At 37.1% G+C, this 16796-nt stretch overlaps 1 protein-coding gene across 2 annotated transcripts in view; it reads left to right on the top strand.

Annotated features, from left to right (window-relative positions):
- Positions 1 to 16796, top strand: part of ADGRA1 (adhesion G protein-coupled receptor A1) — a 414565-nt gene that overhangs the window by 303622 nt on the left and 94147 nt on the right. For both annotated transcript variants that reach the window (XM_026670712.2, XM_087964252.1), the window contains exons 13-14: positions 8605 to 8812; positions 9695 to 9903. In XM_026670712.2, coding sequence (XP_026526497.2) covers positions 8605 to 8812; positions 9695 to 9903 — 417 coding nt within the window. The remainder of the gene's footprint in view (positions 1 to 8604; positions 8813 to 9694; positions 9904 to 16796) is intronic.

Genomic DNA, 16796 nt, shown 5'->3' with positions numbered 1-16796 from the left:
TATTTACTTATCTGAACCACCCATCTCACTCAAAAATTATATTATGATCTTGAAAAGAATTGTCATAAAACGATGTATTGTTGGTAGACCACAATAGACAAATTATTTAGAAACTATAAAAGCATTCCAAATATTATGTTGAAAATGTGAACAATATAAGGGGACATTCTATCATGTTTGGCTGACAAAAGCTTAAAAATGGATTCAAATGCATACATTGATAGACAGGGTTTTAAAGATTAATATTGAATTGAAACCTGAAAACTTTTCCTTTTAAGACTGATGGATCCTAAGAGGGGAGATGAGTGATTTCTGCAGCAAGACTATTGTATACACAAAGATGGAAAGATTTAGTACTATCCACCATGGAGGAATTGTTAATGAAATTGACAGAATTTGCTAAGGTGACCAGATCAACTTCTTTGATTAGAGGAAATTCCTTATTGTCCACCTTTGATTCCATTTATCATTATTTCTTCCACCCTACTTTTGATCAGCCACAATGGGCATCATTCCTATTCATTAGATTTCTCTTAGTGAATGGAATTTTTATATCTGCATTGCAATCCTAGATGCATCTATATGGACTATGCTTCAATAAACTCATTAGGATTTATTTCTAATAGACATGTCTAAGATTACCCTGTAATGGTGCTACCTGAGCACTATTTTGAATGCAAATGCAATCCAGCCACAACTGACAGCATCCTAATCCTACTTTCAAAAAAGGAAACACAATGAAATACTTAAATCTACTGACATTTTAAAAGAGATTTAGTCATGCTGGTTTCAACAGCTTCGGGTTTTAGTAATAATGGGATACTTTGTTATCAAGAAGTTTATGTTGGCGCCCTCCTTAATTTCATTTCAGAAAGCGGTGAAGACTGCTTTTTCAACCAGCTTTCTAGATAAAAGGGCCAATATAATGAAAGCAATTAGGATGCCATTGTTTTTTATTTAGTTGAGGTGTTTCATTGTGTTTTAATTAACAAATTTTAATGAGTTATGCTATACGTATTTCATACTTTAGTTTAATCTTTAGTTTGTTAACCCTCATCCAGTCGACAGCAGGTTGTGTTTCTGCAGTTTCACTGCTTCACATGGATTTGATGAAAAAAATGAGTTTGAGTTCAGTTACAGATGGCATCTTACTTTAAATCTCTGAATGATCTCACTCAGTGATTTCACATAGATGTTAAACAGCATATGGAGAAATGAAACTTTTGGAACCCAAACAGGTATAAGATTGAGCAGAAATGGAAATAGCTATCCAGGTATGAGTTTAAAGGTGTTTCCTCCTCAATTACTTGGGGCAACCTCTCAAGAAGAATATGTGGTCAGTGGAATTGAAGCTATTGAAGGATCCAAGAGGAGCAACATTTCATTTCCCCTATTCCCCGTGAAAGACCATTGAACAGTGGACTAAGGCCTAAACACCAGTTGATATGATGAATCCAGAAAATGTGTTTCATCCAGGAGTGTCTGGATCTGGTCATCCACTGGATGCTCAAATCCAGGAAAGAATGTTGCCCACTGGCCTATAATTATATTGATCTTACGGATCCAATTACAACATCTTTTTTTTTTTTGAAATAAATTTTATTAATTTTAAAGACAAACAAAGCATCATTAGACATTAAAGACATTAAACCTCTTTCCATTATAAATTTTTACAAGGCAGATAAAACATTGTTTTATACAATATACTTCTAATATCTCCCATTTCCACTTAAATATTTTTAGCAGATTTCTCATTATTTCTCTTTGCTCTTATTCAATTACATTTCTTCTATATTTATCCATTTTATACTCATCATATTCATATTTCCCTCTGCCTTGTTTACAATTATTCTTCTCGCTTTCTCCCAAGGTTTTATTAAATCTCAATCAAACATACACACACAAAACACAAAAACATAAAACTTCTTTTTAAAAAGTAGCTTGGCCCCGGATTACCTCTCTTTGTATGGACTTCAATTAAATTCATGTTCAACTTATATGCCATTACCTATCTTATTTACCCTTCTATATCTTCATTATAACTTCTCCCCGCTTTCCACTCTTCTTAATTCTATTTTATTTATTTCATCTTAATTTAAATCATTATATTTGTATCTTTTGTCCATTCTTTTCCAATTATCCATTTATCTCATTCATATTAGAAAAAAAAGATTTCTCCTGAAATCACTAATCGAAGTATGATGCCTTTCCATCGCTCCCCTAAATTAACATTTAAGGTAACACCTAGTTCCCTATCTAATTCTGCTTAGTACATTCTACTTACTAAAATAGTAAATCCATAAAGTAATTAAATATATAATTTAACATTAAATCTCATAACATTCCAATTATCTATTGCAAAAACAAATACCATAATAATAAGTTCATACAAACATCCACACAATAGTCAATTAAACTCTATACTTAAACTAAATATTTTAAACATTCCTTTTAATATTTTATTAAATCTTAAAATCTATCATTATTAAACCTTTAATGTTTTAATCTTTACTTAAGTCTTATAAAATTCTAATTTTCTATTTCTAATACAAATACTACAATACTATCTTATGTACCTTGCAGAAACATTTTGAAACAAAGTTATGCATTACCCATTATCCCTAAAAAAAGATTTCTTTTTCACATCTTGTTTCATACCTTTATGGCTTTCCCCCCCCTTCTTCCTTCCTATCTTATCCCATCTGGTCTTTTTACCCCCTTAGCTTCCCCTCTCTGTTGTATTTCTCTTTTCTTTTGCTTTCTAACATTGTATTGATTTTGCATCTTATTTTTCTCTTTCTTGGATGTTTTTTAAGTCTTATGTCCTTTTTCCTTCCTCTCTTTCTCCTTCCTTTCTTAATCAACTTCGTAGACTCATTAAAGATGGCTTCTTCTTCTTCTTCTTCTTCTTTCTTCTTCTTCTTCTTCCTTCCTCTTCCTCTTCCCTTTCTTCTCTTCCTCCTCCTCCTCCTCCTCCTCCTCCTCCCCTCCTCCTCCTCCCTCCTCCCCTCCCTCCTTCCTCCTCCTCCTCCTCCTCCTCCTCCTCTCCTCTTCTTCTTCTTCTTCTTCTTCTTCTTCTTCTTCTTCTTCTTCTTCTTCTTCTTCTTCTTCTTCTTCTTCTTCTTCTTCTTCTTCTTCTTCTTCTTCTTCTTCTTCTTTCATCCTCCATTAATTGTTGTGTTTGTTGATAAGTGGCAAGCGCCATTTCTAAAAAGCGAAAAATTTCTCTCACACCGTCTTTACCTTCTTTTTTATTTTACCATATTCCTCTCTCAGTTCATCAACAGATAAAGCCATTATAAACCTTTTCTTCTTCTTTTTTCTCTTCTTCTTCTTCTTAAAACAACCAAGATAATTCAAAGCTTGAAACAATTCCCCAAAATCCCAAAGTCATCAAACAATCCAAACAGAGCACAAAGTCCTTCACACTTTTTCTTCCTGGGGTAATATCAATTGGCAAGGGAAAAAAAAACCCAATCTGTATTTTAAAGTCTTATTGCAATTAACTTCCAATCTCAAAATCTTCCAGGCATCTCCTCCAACAAAATCTTAATAAAAATTTTCCTTTTGTCCTCTCCCTTCCCACTTATAACAGAAGCTTTAAATTTTTACCTTCTATAAAATAGCAGGATTTTCAATATCCATTTGTTAAATCCATGTGGAAGGAGAGTAAACTTTTTTTTTAAACACTTTCACTCGCCGCTTGTAAATCTCTTCTGGAAACAAAGTATCTTTCAAAAAATCAGGATTTTCAGGATATTACTTGTATCTTATAGTCCCAGTTCAGCCAAAAAAATTTCGCTTCAGAACTTTCTCCTTCTTCCTCCAGCACAATCTTATCCAGCTGTCAGCTTCTTTGTGGCGGCCATTGCTGACCGCCGCTCCACCGCCTTGAGAAAAGAGGGTTAAGCTGGGTGGGGAAGGGGTCTGCAAAAACCCCAACCCCCTGTCCGGATCCCTCCTATCTTCGGCTGCCTCTACGGGGCAACCTTAGCCTCCAGACCCGTCCGGATCGGAGGCACCAAGACGGCTAGCGCAACAGGGATCGCGCAGGATCGCGAATCCCTGCTGCTGCCAAAGCCGACAAACCGGAAGTCCCCCCAATTACAACATCTTGATGAGTAGTCTCACCTGAGCCTTCTTTATAGAAAGAGGGACCACTCCTCCTTGTAAGGAAGAATTCATAATTGCTGGATATATGTATACATTATTTATACATATATAATTATTCATAATCCATCTGAACACCACCTTCCTACTAGATGGAATAATTGACAAAGGCAGGAAGCAAGCATCATGTGGTTGCCTAATCTTGCCTGTGCATCTTCTCTCTATCATCAATCCTTAAAATTAAATTCAATCAAAGATGTCTGATAAGATAATTCTGGACAGCTCTACAAACTGAACTGCTATATTCTAGAGTCTAAGAATGCAATCAATGTTGCCATATAAATGTGTCACCAACATATCATAGTGAGCTACTGAGGGTTCTATGCAATATGTAACTGGGCCAGGTCCCAAAAGGCCTTAAATCACTGAAAAAGCTCCACTGGGTGACACTGAGATGACACAAAGAGAAAAATGGCTGTTTAACCATAATCACTACAAAGCAGACTTGATAATTAGTTTTTACGAGTGTTCAGTCAGATGCAAGATGAGTTTTCCTTATTTGCTCCATTTCCTTCAGCTAAAATTTATACCAATTAAATGAATGGGCTTTGCACATGGGAAAAGATGCTCAGGAGTTATTGTTTCAAGTGGTCTTTTATTTCACAAAACAGCCAAATATTGATGGAAATGCCAACCATACCGATTGGAAATCTTGAACTCTTTGAAATCCATTAGAATCTATATTGGAGCTATTCTGATGGTTCCATCCCTGCAGAGAACCACTGTAAGCCTAAATCCCAAGAGGATGTGGTCTGTCCTGAGGAGCTTCATCCAAAGCAGACCAGTATGGATGTTGAAATCCTTCATAACGATCATACTAACAATCCCCAACATCAAGTCCAAGGCAACTCTTGCCAGCTCAGGTAGGAACACTTGATCAGCAAGATGGATGACATCAGGGTGGGATTCAATTTTTTTACTACCGGTTCTGTGGGTGTGGCTTGGTGGGCTTGGCAGGAGAAGGATACTGTAAAATCTCTAGTCAGAGGTGGTATCTGTTGGTTCTCCGAACTACTCAAAATTTCCGCTACCGGTTCTCCAGAACTAATCAGAACTTGCTGAATACCACCTCTGGATGACATGTGTTGCTATACAGTACAAACCACAAAATCCCCAGTCTATCCTGAATACCCAACACATGATACAAAATTTCAGAATTAGAACTTGAATAGAGAGAAAGCTTTGAATACAAAAGGTGACTCCTATTGTAATTTGGGATCCTGGGTCTAATATTTCTTGTCTTGTACTAAGTATACATACACTAAGCAACAGCACACGCAAGCTAGGAGGTAAAGCTACCATAATGCTTCCTTGTGAGAGAGTAGCACGAAGAGATATTACTCCTCCTGTACCATACTTTTATCTGCAATTATGCTCACCCTTACCATGATATTATTACAGAACAATTCCAGGTACATAATTACAAAAAGAAAAAGATGAATTAGCTCTCACCCTTGATCCATCCAACTGGTGGCTTCTTCCGAGGGGCAATTTGTGGGATGCAAATAATTTTACTACTGGTTCTGTGGGCGTGGCTAGGTGGAAGTGCCTAGGTGGCTGTGGCCATGTGACTAAGTGGCTTCTTCTTCTTTTTTTTGCACACACCCCTGCGCTTCATTTTTTTTTTTTTTTGCCTCCTGGGCCTCAGGGAAGAATCCTGGGGGGCTGTTTTTGTACCCAGGAGGCTTCCCTGAGGTCCAGGAGGCAAAAAATGGAACGTGGGGTGTGTGTGTGCTGCATGCTCCATTTTTTTGTTTCCTGGGCCTTGGAAGCCTCCTGGGAGAAGTAGTAAGACAGCGAGGGGGACCCCGGCATAACTGATCATCAGAAAGGGGGGCAGAAATACTGGTTTGGCTGAACAATAGCATTGTTTATTACCAGTTCGCCCCGAAGCAGGCCGAAGTGGTAGAATACCACCACTGCTCTGCCTTTGATGTTTTCATACAAGGGCTGGCTTGCCACAAGTGGTTTCGTCCTCTGTTCCAGTTAAAGATCACATCTACTTCTTCAAAGGCCCCCAGGGGCAGCTAAAGCAAATGTCCAGGGTATGGATAACCCATATTGGTTTCATGGGTATTTGGGACTGATTGAGCAAACCTACTGACAAAGCTGCTGCATCCTGGTGGACAGGACGGATCAATGATAACCTTAAGAAGTCTAGAGTGAAGATCAGAAATGGGATATTTTAGGGGAGCTTGTTTCTTTTCTTGCAGACGTTTCATTACCCAAACTAGATAACATCATCAGTGCTGTTTGGATGATGAAACATCTGCAAGAAAACAAGCAAGCTCAGAAAGCACCAAGAATCCCTCATGTCAACCCTAAGCTACAAAGAGCTCTATTAGGGAATGCTTTAGTCAGCATCATGAATCCACTGGTCCCTGGAAGGTTTTTTTTTTTTTGCTTAACAAACTGCTTCACTGGCCCCCAGTACTTCAAACCAGGTTCACTGTATTTTATAATACCTGTGTGCATTCTTATTTTTGAATATTTCTGCAGTCCTTTCTATTTTTGTATCACATGAACCTTCAGTACTATGTCTAACTGGTTCAGTTGTCCATTTATAAGCTAGTTTCTTAGCTCTTGAAATAGATTTTGAGTAAGTTGTTTGCTCATCTTATATTAGATTGCCTATAAAATGATAAGACATCCCAGGTTTCAGGTGAGATAAGTATGTGTAAATAATCAGTAAGACTTAAGAAGTAGGCATACTGAATCTAGAACAGCAGAAAAACTGTAACAAAATAAATCAAATTTAGTCAGGTTTTCATATCCCTATGATTCATAATTATGGGTTCATGTTTTGTGGTAGTGATGGTAAAATTTATCATAGTAAAATTTTGGCTACTACTTGCTCCATTCATCCTGAATGAAAGTATAGCACAGGCACCTCCAGTTTCACAATCATCATCTAAGTAAAATGGCTTATGACCTTTGTGTCTTGGGTGTGTGTTAAGCTACTCTAACTTGACTTTAAGCATATATGTAAGTATTTAGGCAGAGGTAGAAAACCTAGACTTTTGGGGTAAAAATACAGTTTTTTTGCAAAATTTTACACTTTTGTGGGAAGAGTTTACATATAATCATCATGAATATGGAGGCCCATATTCCGGTATTGGTAGTTAAAAGAAAAAAGAAAGCAATATTATATTGCAGTAATAATATTAAATAATACCACAGATACTTAGCCCTTTGGTAGTACTCTTGCTACTTGAGCTAAAACATCTCTCTAATAGATCAGGGCCTTAAAATTAAATGGGTGTTTGCGCTACCTCTTTGGCTTCTAAGGGAAAAGTGTTTTGTGTACTACAACTCCACTAATTCAAGTTCTGATTTGTCACTTCTTTCATGAGGATTATGATTGTGATTGTGGAGTTTTCTTTACCTAAAACGGCTTGCTACTATAACTGCTATTTTAACATAGTACATGTTTGTACAACTATAAAACTTGGATGAGATGAATTGTTATTTTCAAAAATATTCTGTCTTCTAAAATTGTGGGACAGTGTTGTACTACAGGTGCCGCATTTTAGTATCAGGGAAATGAAGCCTACTCATTCTTCATGCTGCTGTTGTATTTTTTCATACCAGAGCTTGTAAATCTCAGGCAGTATTTTGCGTTCTGTGTCTTCCGCCCTACTCTAACTGCCATATAGATGTCTGGCCTTAATGACAACAAGGTTATTATTTGTGTAAGGGGAAAAAATCTTCTTGATGGGGAAATCATTAATTTAATAATGCCAATCTGCACATGTTTCAATAACCTAAAAAGACAGTTACAACTCGGTTACATATTTTTTTGTGTTCTAATAGCCTGAATACTCCTTGCTTCTTCTAGCACTTTAGGGTTAAGGATATGTGATTTTGAAAGTCTGCATTGGGGAACTGAGTAATTTTTTTAAAGGATGAAATCATAGTCCCACAAGAAATATGAAACTGACTGCACTGCATACCCATTCCCTGATGCAGTTTTAGCTACTAGTAAAACGCATTTCAATCTCTTGTAATTATCCTTTCAAAAAGATGCAATTTTACTGTAAGTTGTCTGATTCTGTTTTAAGTGAACAAGAAAACCTGGGAGAGGTTGTCTCTTTAAATCAGATCTGCAGTGTTGATGGACCCTCTAGCAGGCATGGTAAGAACCATTCTCACCTCTGCAGCAGGGAGCTTGACCATAAAGATCTTCACATTCAATCAAAACGTTTTCTGTTTTAATATGCACTGTACCAGTCCTATTCCCATGGTTACAGCTCCTGCTTCTTTGGTTGTTTCTAGCATGTTGGAAAATTGAAGCAGAGCACATTTGCTCGTACAGGAGTTTAAAATATAATGAAAGCAGCCCTGTTGTGATTTGCATTTTAAATTCATTCTCTCTCTCTCTCTCTCTCTCTCTCTCTCTTTCCCCCCTCTCTCTCCCCCCTTTTGATTGTACAGAATGCTGTGGCAATAGCTTCAGTTCATTTGCCACAGTCTGTCTTCTCCTCATCTGCAGCCTGGCAATCTGTTGATAACTCCTCTTGCAAGCTACAGTTTATTGCCTTTCGGAATGGAAAACTCTTTCCCAACACCGCAAACTCGTCTCACCTTGCAGGTTATGGGAAGCAGAGGGTCATTGGCACACCCGTAGTCTTCATTAAAATAGGTAAGTGTTTTGCATTGGGTTTTGTTTTGTTTTTTAAATTCTAAAGCCTGGCTATACATGAGAGTATCTCGTACAATGGTGCAGTGTAGCATGCAGGTATGCTGATCTGAGAATTGCCTCTGCTCTAACAGAAATGTGTGTTTTATTACCGGTGTCTTCATGTTTTAAAAAGAAACTTATATGGCTGAGAAGCTCGGCAATTGTAGATATGATAGGATTCTCTTTTGTGGCTTGCCGAAGTTTAACAGAAAGTAAAAAAACAAACAAAAAGGATTGTGTGTAGGAGGAGGAAATGGAATGTTGCATTTTAATTCTGATTATAGCCAAAGAAAGTCTGGATCCTAAAAAGATTGGTTGCAGTCCTGTTGCATGTACATTGATAGTCATCAGTGTATTTCTTGAAATAATAAATGTACAGTATAACAAGTGTTTTTGTTGATGAAAGCAATGGGATACATACATACTCTCCTTTTAGTGTAAGATTCAGACCATGATCTATTAATTGTTTCATTATATCCCAAATTGGGTTCATATTTTAGAAGGTTATACTTTAATTTTTGGACTACGAAATTGTCTCTGATGTTAATTCTATCAAAGATATTCGTTTAAATTTACTATTGTTGTTTGAAGCCATCGTTTTTATTCACGACATTTAAGTAGCACTGTTATTTGCAGATTAAACTAATAAAATGGCAATTATAGGCAATATTAACTATGCCAAACTTTTGTACATTGCTTTCTGCTGATAGACCAGGAGAGGGATATTTGCTCTCTCTAATGTCTATGTATGTGTACAAAAATTGCTATCGGGTTCTATAAAGAGCATATAGCAATAAAGCATTTTCCACTTCATTGCTTTAATTCAGTTTGTTCCTTTGGCAGATGGGTGCAATATCGGAAACCTCACCAGTCCTCTTATTATAACGCTGAAGCACTTTACCCAAGGCATAAACCCCATTGCAGTCTTTTGGGCTTTTGACCTTCTAGATGGACATGGAGGCTGGTGGGGAGAAGGGTGCCACATAATTAGCTCTGCAGACAATATTACCACTCTTCATAGTACTCACTTCGGTAACTTTGCAGTGCTAATGGTGAGTATATAACTTCACATATGTGTCTCTGTGAATCTGCTTGCCTGTCTTTACTTAGCAGTATCTGGTTATTAATCTTGCATTCCTTTTAGTTTCGGAAATTAAATGAGGGTAACTTAAAGGAGCCGGACTAGATACTTGATAATACATAACTATATTACCTGCTAGCAGGCCTTGTTATGAATGATTTAATGAAAAATGAAAGTTCTATGAAGACATTACAGTAATGAAAGTAAATTATCGGTGCATTATACATATGTGTGTATGTAAATATATATACATACATATATACGCACATACATTAATATTCATTTCCCTATACTTCTCAAGAAAGGATGTCTCTTAATATCTAGTGCTGTATTGATCATATTAATTGCTGGCTTACTGCAATATTGAATCATTAATAAATGGGGAAAAAACGAAGATTGCTTGCTTCACTAAACAAGGATTCTGTAGTCCTTTCTGACAATTCTTGAAATTCAGGTCCCTGTGCTGATGATAGCATTCTTTTTATTAAATGGCTGCTTTTAAAGAAAAAAAGCCATATTTATGTGTACTGCTAACACAAAGACTGCTGAGGCTTTTCCTCAGGCATATTTGCAGTTCACAATGCAGTTATTTAATAGTTTTATTAACTGGGAAGTTACCAGGGCAGACACAAAAGGCATATTAAATTAGCTAACGTATCAACAGTGAAGTAAATGTAAACAGCGGATGAAATGTATGAGGGAGACTTACGTTTTCTGCAGCCTACAGACGGGTTAACTCAGTCTCGGGAGCTCTTTGAAAGGAAGTAGTGTTCTGTCATCTTCCCTCCCTAAGGTTGAATCCAGCATTTATCCCAGAATATACTTGTGAAGAGAAGGTGCCCCTTATGAGCATCACTGAGTAAATAATGCAATGTGCGTAGAACAGCAAAAACAAAAAAAAACAGATGACAGGAATTGAAAGGACATGTGCAGAGAATGCCAATCTGCTGCTGTCAGATGGAGCACAGATGTCAGTCGGTCATAGACCAAGTCAGTGACTACAAGTATCTAAATACAGTATCAATCTTGCTTTCTACTTTCTTAAATGGAATGCCTTGAGTGCCACATGACCCATTTGTTTTCACTTGCTGCATATTATATTAGAATGCCGTAAAGATCCCAGTGATTGAAAGGTTCGCTTTCTAAGCATGTGAAACAAACAGGGCTATATTTGAACATTTAGAATTCTGTTGCGGTTCCCCATAATCTTTTCCAAAAGTACCTATTGGTGCTGCAGATACCACACCCATTTCTGCTGACTAGTTTGTTAGTGTCAGTGGTGTCCTTAAAACTTTGTATTTATTTATAAAGTAGAGAAACTTCTTTCTACTTTTGTAGACAGTCTGGGATAAATGTATATTGTCATAATGTATTTTAATGTGAGATTCATATCATTTTGAGGGGTGCAAAATGTCTCCTGTTAATAGGATTTCACATAGTCACGAATGAGTTAAAAGACTGCAAGACTGGGTACTTCACTGTAATGTCTATTCGGATATCAAAAACAGCATCAAATTTTATGAACACAGATTTGACCTCATTGAACTAATGTAACACGATTCCCCTAGAAAACAAGCCCATTGTTGTGTTTGTTTTGTGATTTTAACAGATTTTCTGTAATTATCAGGAGACTCATTTAAAAAGCATTATTAGTGGATGAATCATATGCTAGTATAGCCTGGAAATTAAAGCAGTCGATATTAAAGCAGAAGATCTAGCTGAAGTTGACTGAAAAGTACTATAAGATATTCAACAATGTGTATGTTCAATTTGGGTTAAAAAATAATAATCCTGTTTGTACCAGCTTTATTAGAATTGAGATAGTACAATCAGTATTCCAGTCAGTTGTGAAACACATTGGGTGTCCTTGAGCAAATCACTCTCGTTCAGCACGGGGGAAGGTCTGTGGATCTGCAAGCATTGCCTATGGAAGGTTCCAGATTCAAATCCTGGCTTTTCTAATTGTGCTAGGAGAAACTACTTCGTGAAATCCTGGACTCTGACTATTATTGTTGACATTTATTAAGTTAGATGGACCAATGGTTCAACTTGGGAAGAAGTGACCTTCTCTTTTTTGCAAGGTTACTAAAGTGATACAGGGATAAACTTCAAATAAATAAACAGGCCCTAGAGAATACAACCTTGTATCATTATAATGATACAAGTCTTTTTGTGAGATGTTCTTTGTTGGGCTCTATAGATTTCTGTTGACCTTCTCCTTTTAAAGTGAAAAATAACTGCACAGCTCTAAATGGAATGGTATCCTTAAAAAAATGAACGGGATGGTTAGCTTGTAGTAAAGCAGATGCATTAGCAAGATGACTGCATTTTTCAATGTAATTTCTGTTGCTGCAAATGTAACGTATCATTTGAGTACTATAGGTTCAAATTACCCTGTTTATACTTCTCGTTCTACTTGACTGCTTATTGGTGTCTGTCAAGCTTTTTCTACATAATGATGTTCCCTCAGAAAATTAAGAATGAGCAGTGTTCAACTGTTTAAAAGGTTGCTGAGGCCATTGAAAAATAATTTATTTTGCCATGAGTTCTGTTCATATTAAAAGTTAGCAAACCGGCTTAGCTACTGTGCTTACCAGTTGATTGAACAGAGTATGTTTCAGAATGTCCCATATCTATGGGAATGTCTTTGGCTTTATAATTATTAAAATATTCATACCTACTAGAAGCTATATTGACAGAGTGTGTATGATGAATATGAGGACCACCTGAGGCAGCCCTGGTGATCTATTCCAATTATCACCAGGATTGGTTTGGCTCATCTTGCTCTCTAGGTAGGCGTTCCTCCCTTCCTCACATCTTCATTTCTGTCCCTCTTGAAGCTGCCACACTCACTGGAAAAGAACCACCAACCCAGTTAGAAAGAGTATACCAATCTTCAGTCAATTGTGTACGATAGCTGTGCCTCCCCTGCTAGAACCTCTAAGCAAATAGTATGCATTATGGAAAAATAAAGTTCCAAAAATGACTGGGATGTTTTAAGGCAGGGTGACGCTCAAGTTTTCAGGCTTTCTGGAAGTCAGCCATTGTCCTTGTTTCCTGTGAGAGACTGCAGGCAAATTCAAGTTTGAGAAATCCATTGATGCTGAAAGATCATTATACTGTCATCAACGGTTATAAAGAAAACTAAAGTCTCTTGACGTTCCTGATTTATCTTGAGTCTTTTTCTCAGTAGGCCTTTTGCCTCTGCCTTGCTATGTCATCTATCTTTGGGCCTGTACATTTTAGGAACATTATTATAAAATTATTATGGGTGGGCTGCTCAAGTCTTATAGTGTATATTAAGCTAACTGTGGTAGAAGGTTCTTCTTAGGCATTTTACATCTGGAATCAAATGGAAAGGACTAGAATCTAATCAGGAACTTCAGAAATGATAAATTATTCACCACTCTTGTTTTATTTGTTTATTATTTCATTCCATTTTATATGTTTGTAGTTTACCCTCTTTTCCTATGGACTGTCTGGGCGTGTAAGAAACACAGATAAGATGCTCAGTTTATACTTGAAAAGCAATAGATAATTAAAAAAAATTCAGTTGCCCACAATCTGAAGTAGACAAAAAGTTTTAGTGCTAGACAAACATGGAGTTTTACTTTAGAAAAATCAGTCTCAAATAAACTGATAAAAATGTTTTAACCAAGATTTGAGGGCAGGAAGGTAAAAACTGTTAAAGAGGAAATTGTGATTATTTAAAGCATATGAACCAAGCTGGAAAATGAAAAAAAAAGTCAGGCAAGCTGTGGTACAAATAAAAGGCAAAAGAAAAGAAGGGAAAGTTTAAATATGGGATATTTAATCATATAGTGAATAGATGTTTGCTGAAGAGATTGGACTGAAGGTGTTCTTGAGTGAGATATATACGCCAAAAAAGATATTATTGAAATTGTTGCATTGATCTAATTGGCAAACATAACATGAGCTAGAAGGCCTATATGTATAACATCAAGAACCAATGTCATATTGTATATCTGCTACTAGTACAGGTAGTCTTCGACTTACAACAGTTCATTTAGTGACCTGTGACAATGGCACTGAAAAAAGTGACTTATGACCGTTTTTTCACACTTGCGACCTTTGTAGCAACCCCCCCCATGAGCATGTGATCAATATTCAGATGCTTTGGCAAGTGACTCCTACTTATGACCATTGCTGTGTCCCAAGGTCATGTGAACGCCTTTTGCAGCCTTTTGACAAGCAAAGTCAATGGGTAAGCCAGATTCACTTAAAAACCCCGCTAGTAACTTCCTGAAGTAACTGTGGTGATTCACTTAACAACTGTGACAAGAAAGGTCGTAAAATTGGGCAAACTCACTTAACAAATGTCTCACTTAACAACAGAAATTTTGGGCTCAATTGTGTAAATTGAGATTACCTATACCTGTGATGGCGAACCTATGGCACATGTGCCACAGGTGGCACACAGAACCATTTGTGCCAGCACGTGAGCTGCAGGCAAACTTACTTCACTATGCATGCGCACGCCTCACAGCTGATTTTTGGTGGGTTTGAGGCCTTTTTCGGCCTCCCAGAGGCTTTAGGAAGGCTTCTGCAGGATTCTGTAGGCTTTTTAGGCCGAAAACTAGGCCCATTTTGTCACTTCCTGTTTTTCCAGAAATACCAGAAGTGATGAAACAGGCCTAGTTTTCGGCCTGCAGAAGCCTTCCTAAAGCCTCTGGGAGGCCAAAAATCAGCTGTGAGGCACAGTGCAGGTAAGGGAGTGGGGGTGGGGATTGCGCATGCATGCATAGGAAGCATGGAGGGTGCATATTGCCTTCTGGGTGCTGGCACGCAAGTGTGAGCGTGCAAGCACGTGCACAATTTTTGGCACAGGAGCCCAAAATGTTAGCCACCATTGACCTATACAGCACTTCTTAGAGTCCATTGTTCCTTGAATAGTTTGAAGGTTGTTAGTTGTGACATCAAGATTTAGGAGGAGCTGTAGCTCAGAGGCACCCCAAATAATTTTTAACATTTATCTATCCATGCAAATTAATAAGCTATTTGTTTGTTTCTTTCTTGAATGCTGTTCTCTATTTATCTTAAAAGAGAAGCTTAGAAATTGTATCGCTAAAATGTCTATTGATACTCCATTATTTTAATTTTTTTAATAGTTTGACAAATTATTGATTGTCTTGTCCTTGAAAATATGTAGTTTCTGAGAGTTGTTGATAATACTGGGTTATGTACACTGAACATTTAAAACAATATCTCCAGTATTGATGTTGAATGTCTATCAAACAGCAAAGGTCCATCAGTTATTGCAGTAGGCTGCAATGTACAGGAGTCTCTAGAGAAAGAAAGATCAATCAGAAGTAAAAAATAGAATGAAACTAATGTCAAGGCAAAGATAAGTACTGAAAATAAAATGCCTAAGTATATGACATGAAGTTGTTATACCATCACCTGTCCTGTGATGCATTTGGCTGAAATATGTATTTCTTTATAAAAAAATGTCCTTCCTTGTTTATGAGAAATTAAGGGGAGCTGGGAAATAATAGGAGTATTAGACATAAATAAACAAAAGACAGTTTATTGTAGGTTATCTCATAAATAGGAACTTAATCCATGTGATGAAAACCCTGGGGAAAAGACATTCAGAATATTCTCTTGCACCCTAACCAATTCACTAATAAAGAAGAGTGAAACGTTCCCTTTATAAGTTCTATGTTTCTGTAATTATCCTAATATTAGTGTTAAATACACTTTTTGAAATTCTATGTAATTATTGTTTACTTGAGCTTGCCCGAGTTACCTAGAACTTTATATAGTAATCTATTGTGTTATCAGGTACACCAGAATCCCTTCTCTCTTAATTATCCATTCCAAATAGAATTACATCAGATTTGCTGCCATCTTACTTCCTGGGACTAGAAGTTGAAAGAAAGAATCCAGAGTCAAGGTTGATTGTTGGGTGTTACTAATATCACCAGCCATAATGCCCATGGAACCGGAAAATTCATTATTTATTCATATACTGAATAACTTCTTGTAATCAGGACTGATTCCTGTGGACAGACAGCAAAACAATTTTAAACATAGAAGAAGAAGAATATGATGATAATGATGGTGGTAGTAGTGGTGGTGGTGGTGATGATGATGATGATATGATCCACTCAGTCAAGTCTGATTCTTGGCTATTCTGTGGGCCAGATCTCTACTGATCTTGCACCATTCCTTTGAGTTTTTCTGGCTGGTATCAGCTTTGATAGTGTCCAGCCATCATCATCTTATTTGATGGCCTGGTTTCCTTTTAACACTAACTCTTCCAAAGACCATAGCTTTTTCCAGTGAATTCCCCTACATGACATGGTCAAAGTAAGTGAGATGCAGTTTTGCGATTCTTGCCTTCTGGTGACTTCATGTCTGGTATTATGTACTCCAGTACTTGCTTGTTAGTCACCTTTTCTGTCCAAGGAATATATGGAAGCTTTCTCCAGCACCACAGCTCAAATGAGTCGATTTTCTTCTCATCTTGCTTTTTTAAGGTCCAACTTTCACGACCATAGGAAGAAGCTACAGGGAACACAATAGAGCTTATAATAATACAACATATTAATGTGTTAAAAAGCTGCCAGTCACTGATAAAAGCAGAAAATAATAAAATGCTTACAGAAGACTTTCATTTTAAGGCCGTCCAGAAATATGCCAGAGTAGGGACTATTCAAACTTCTGGGAGAGGGTAAGGAGATTACCAGTGGGCCCTCATTCCTCCTATTTCATGAATAGGGAACTTGAAGCCTTTCCACATGGGACAGGTGTATTGAAAAGACCCACCTACAATTCACTTAAGATTGTTCAAAGTTCTTTATAGGGCTCTGTAAAATTCCATTCTTGCTCTAACCAGGA

The sequence above is a fragment of the Notechis scutatus genome, chromosome 4 (genome assembly GCF_049901735.1).
Source record: "Notechis scutatus isolate UNSWTSFEM ecotype Mainland chromosome 4, rNotScu1.2, whole genome shotgun sequence".
Taxonomy (NCBI): Eukaryota; Metazoa; Chordata; class Lepidosauria; order Squamata; family Elapidae; genus Notechis; species Notechis scutatus.
This window is presented reverse-complemented; position numbering and strand designations above follow the sequence as displayed.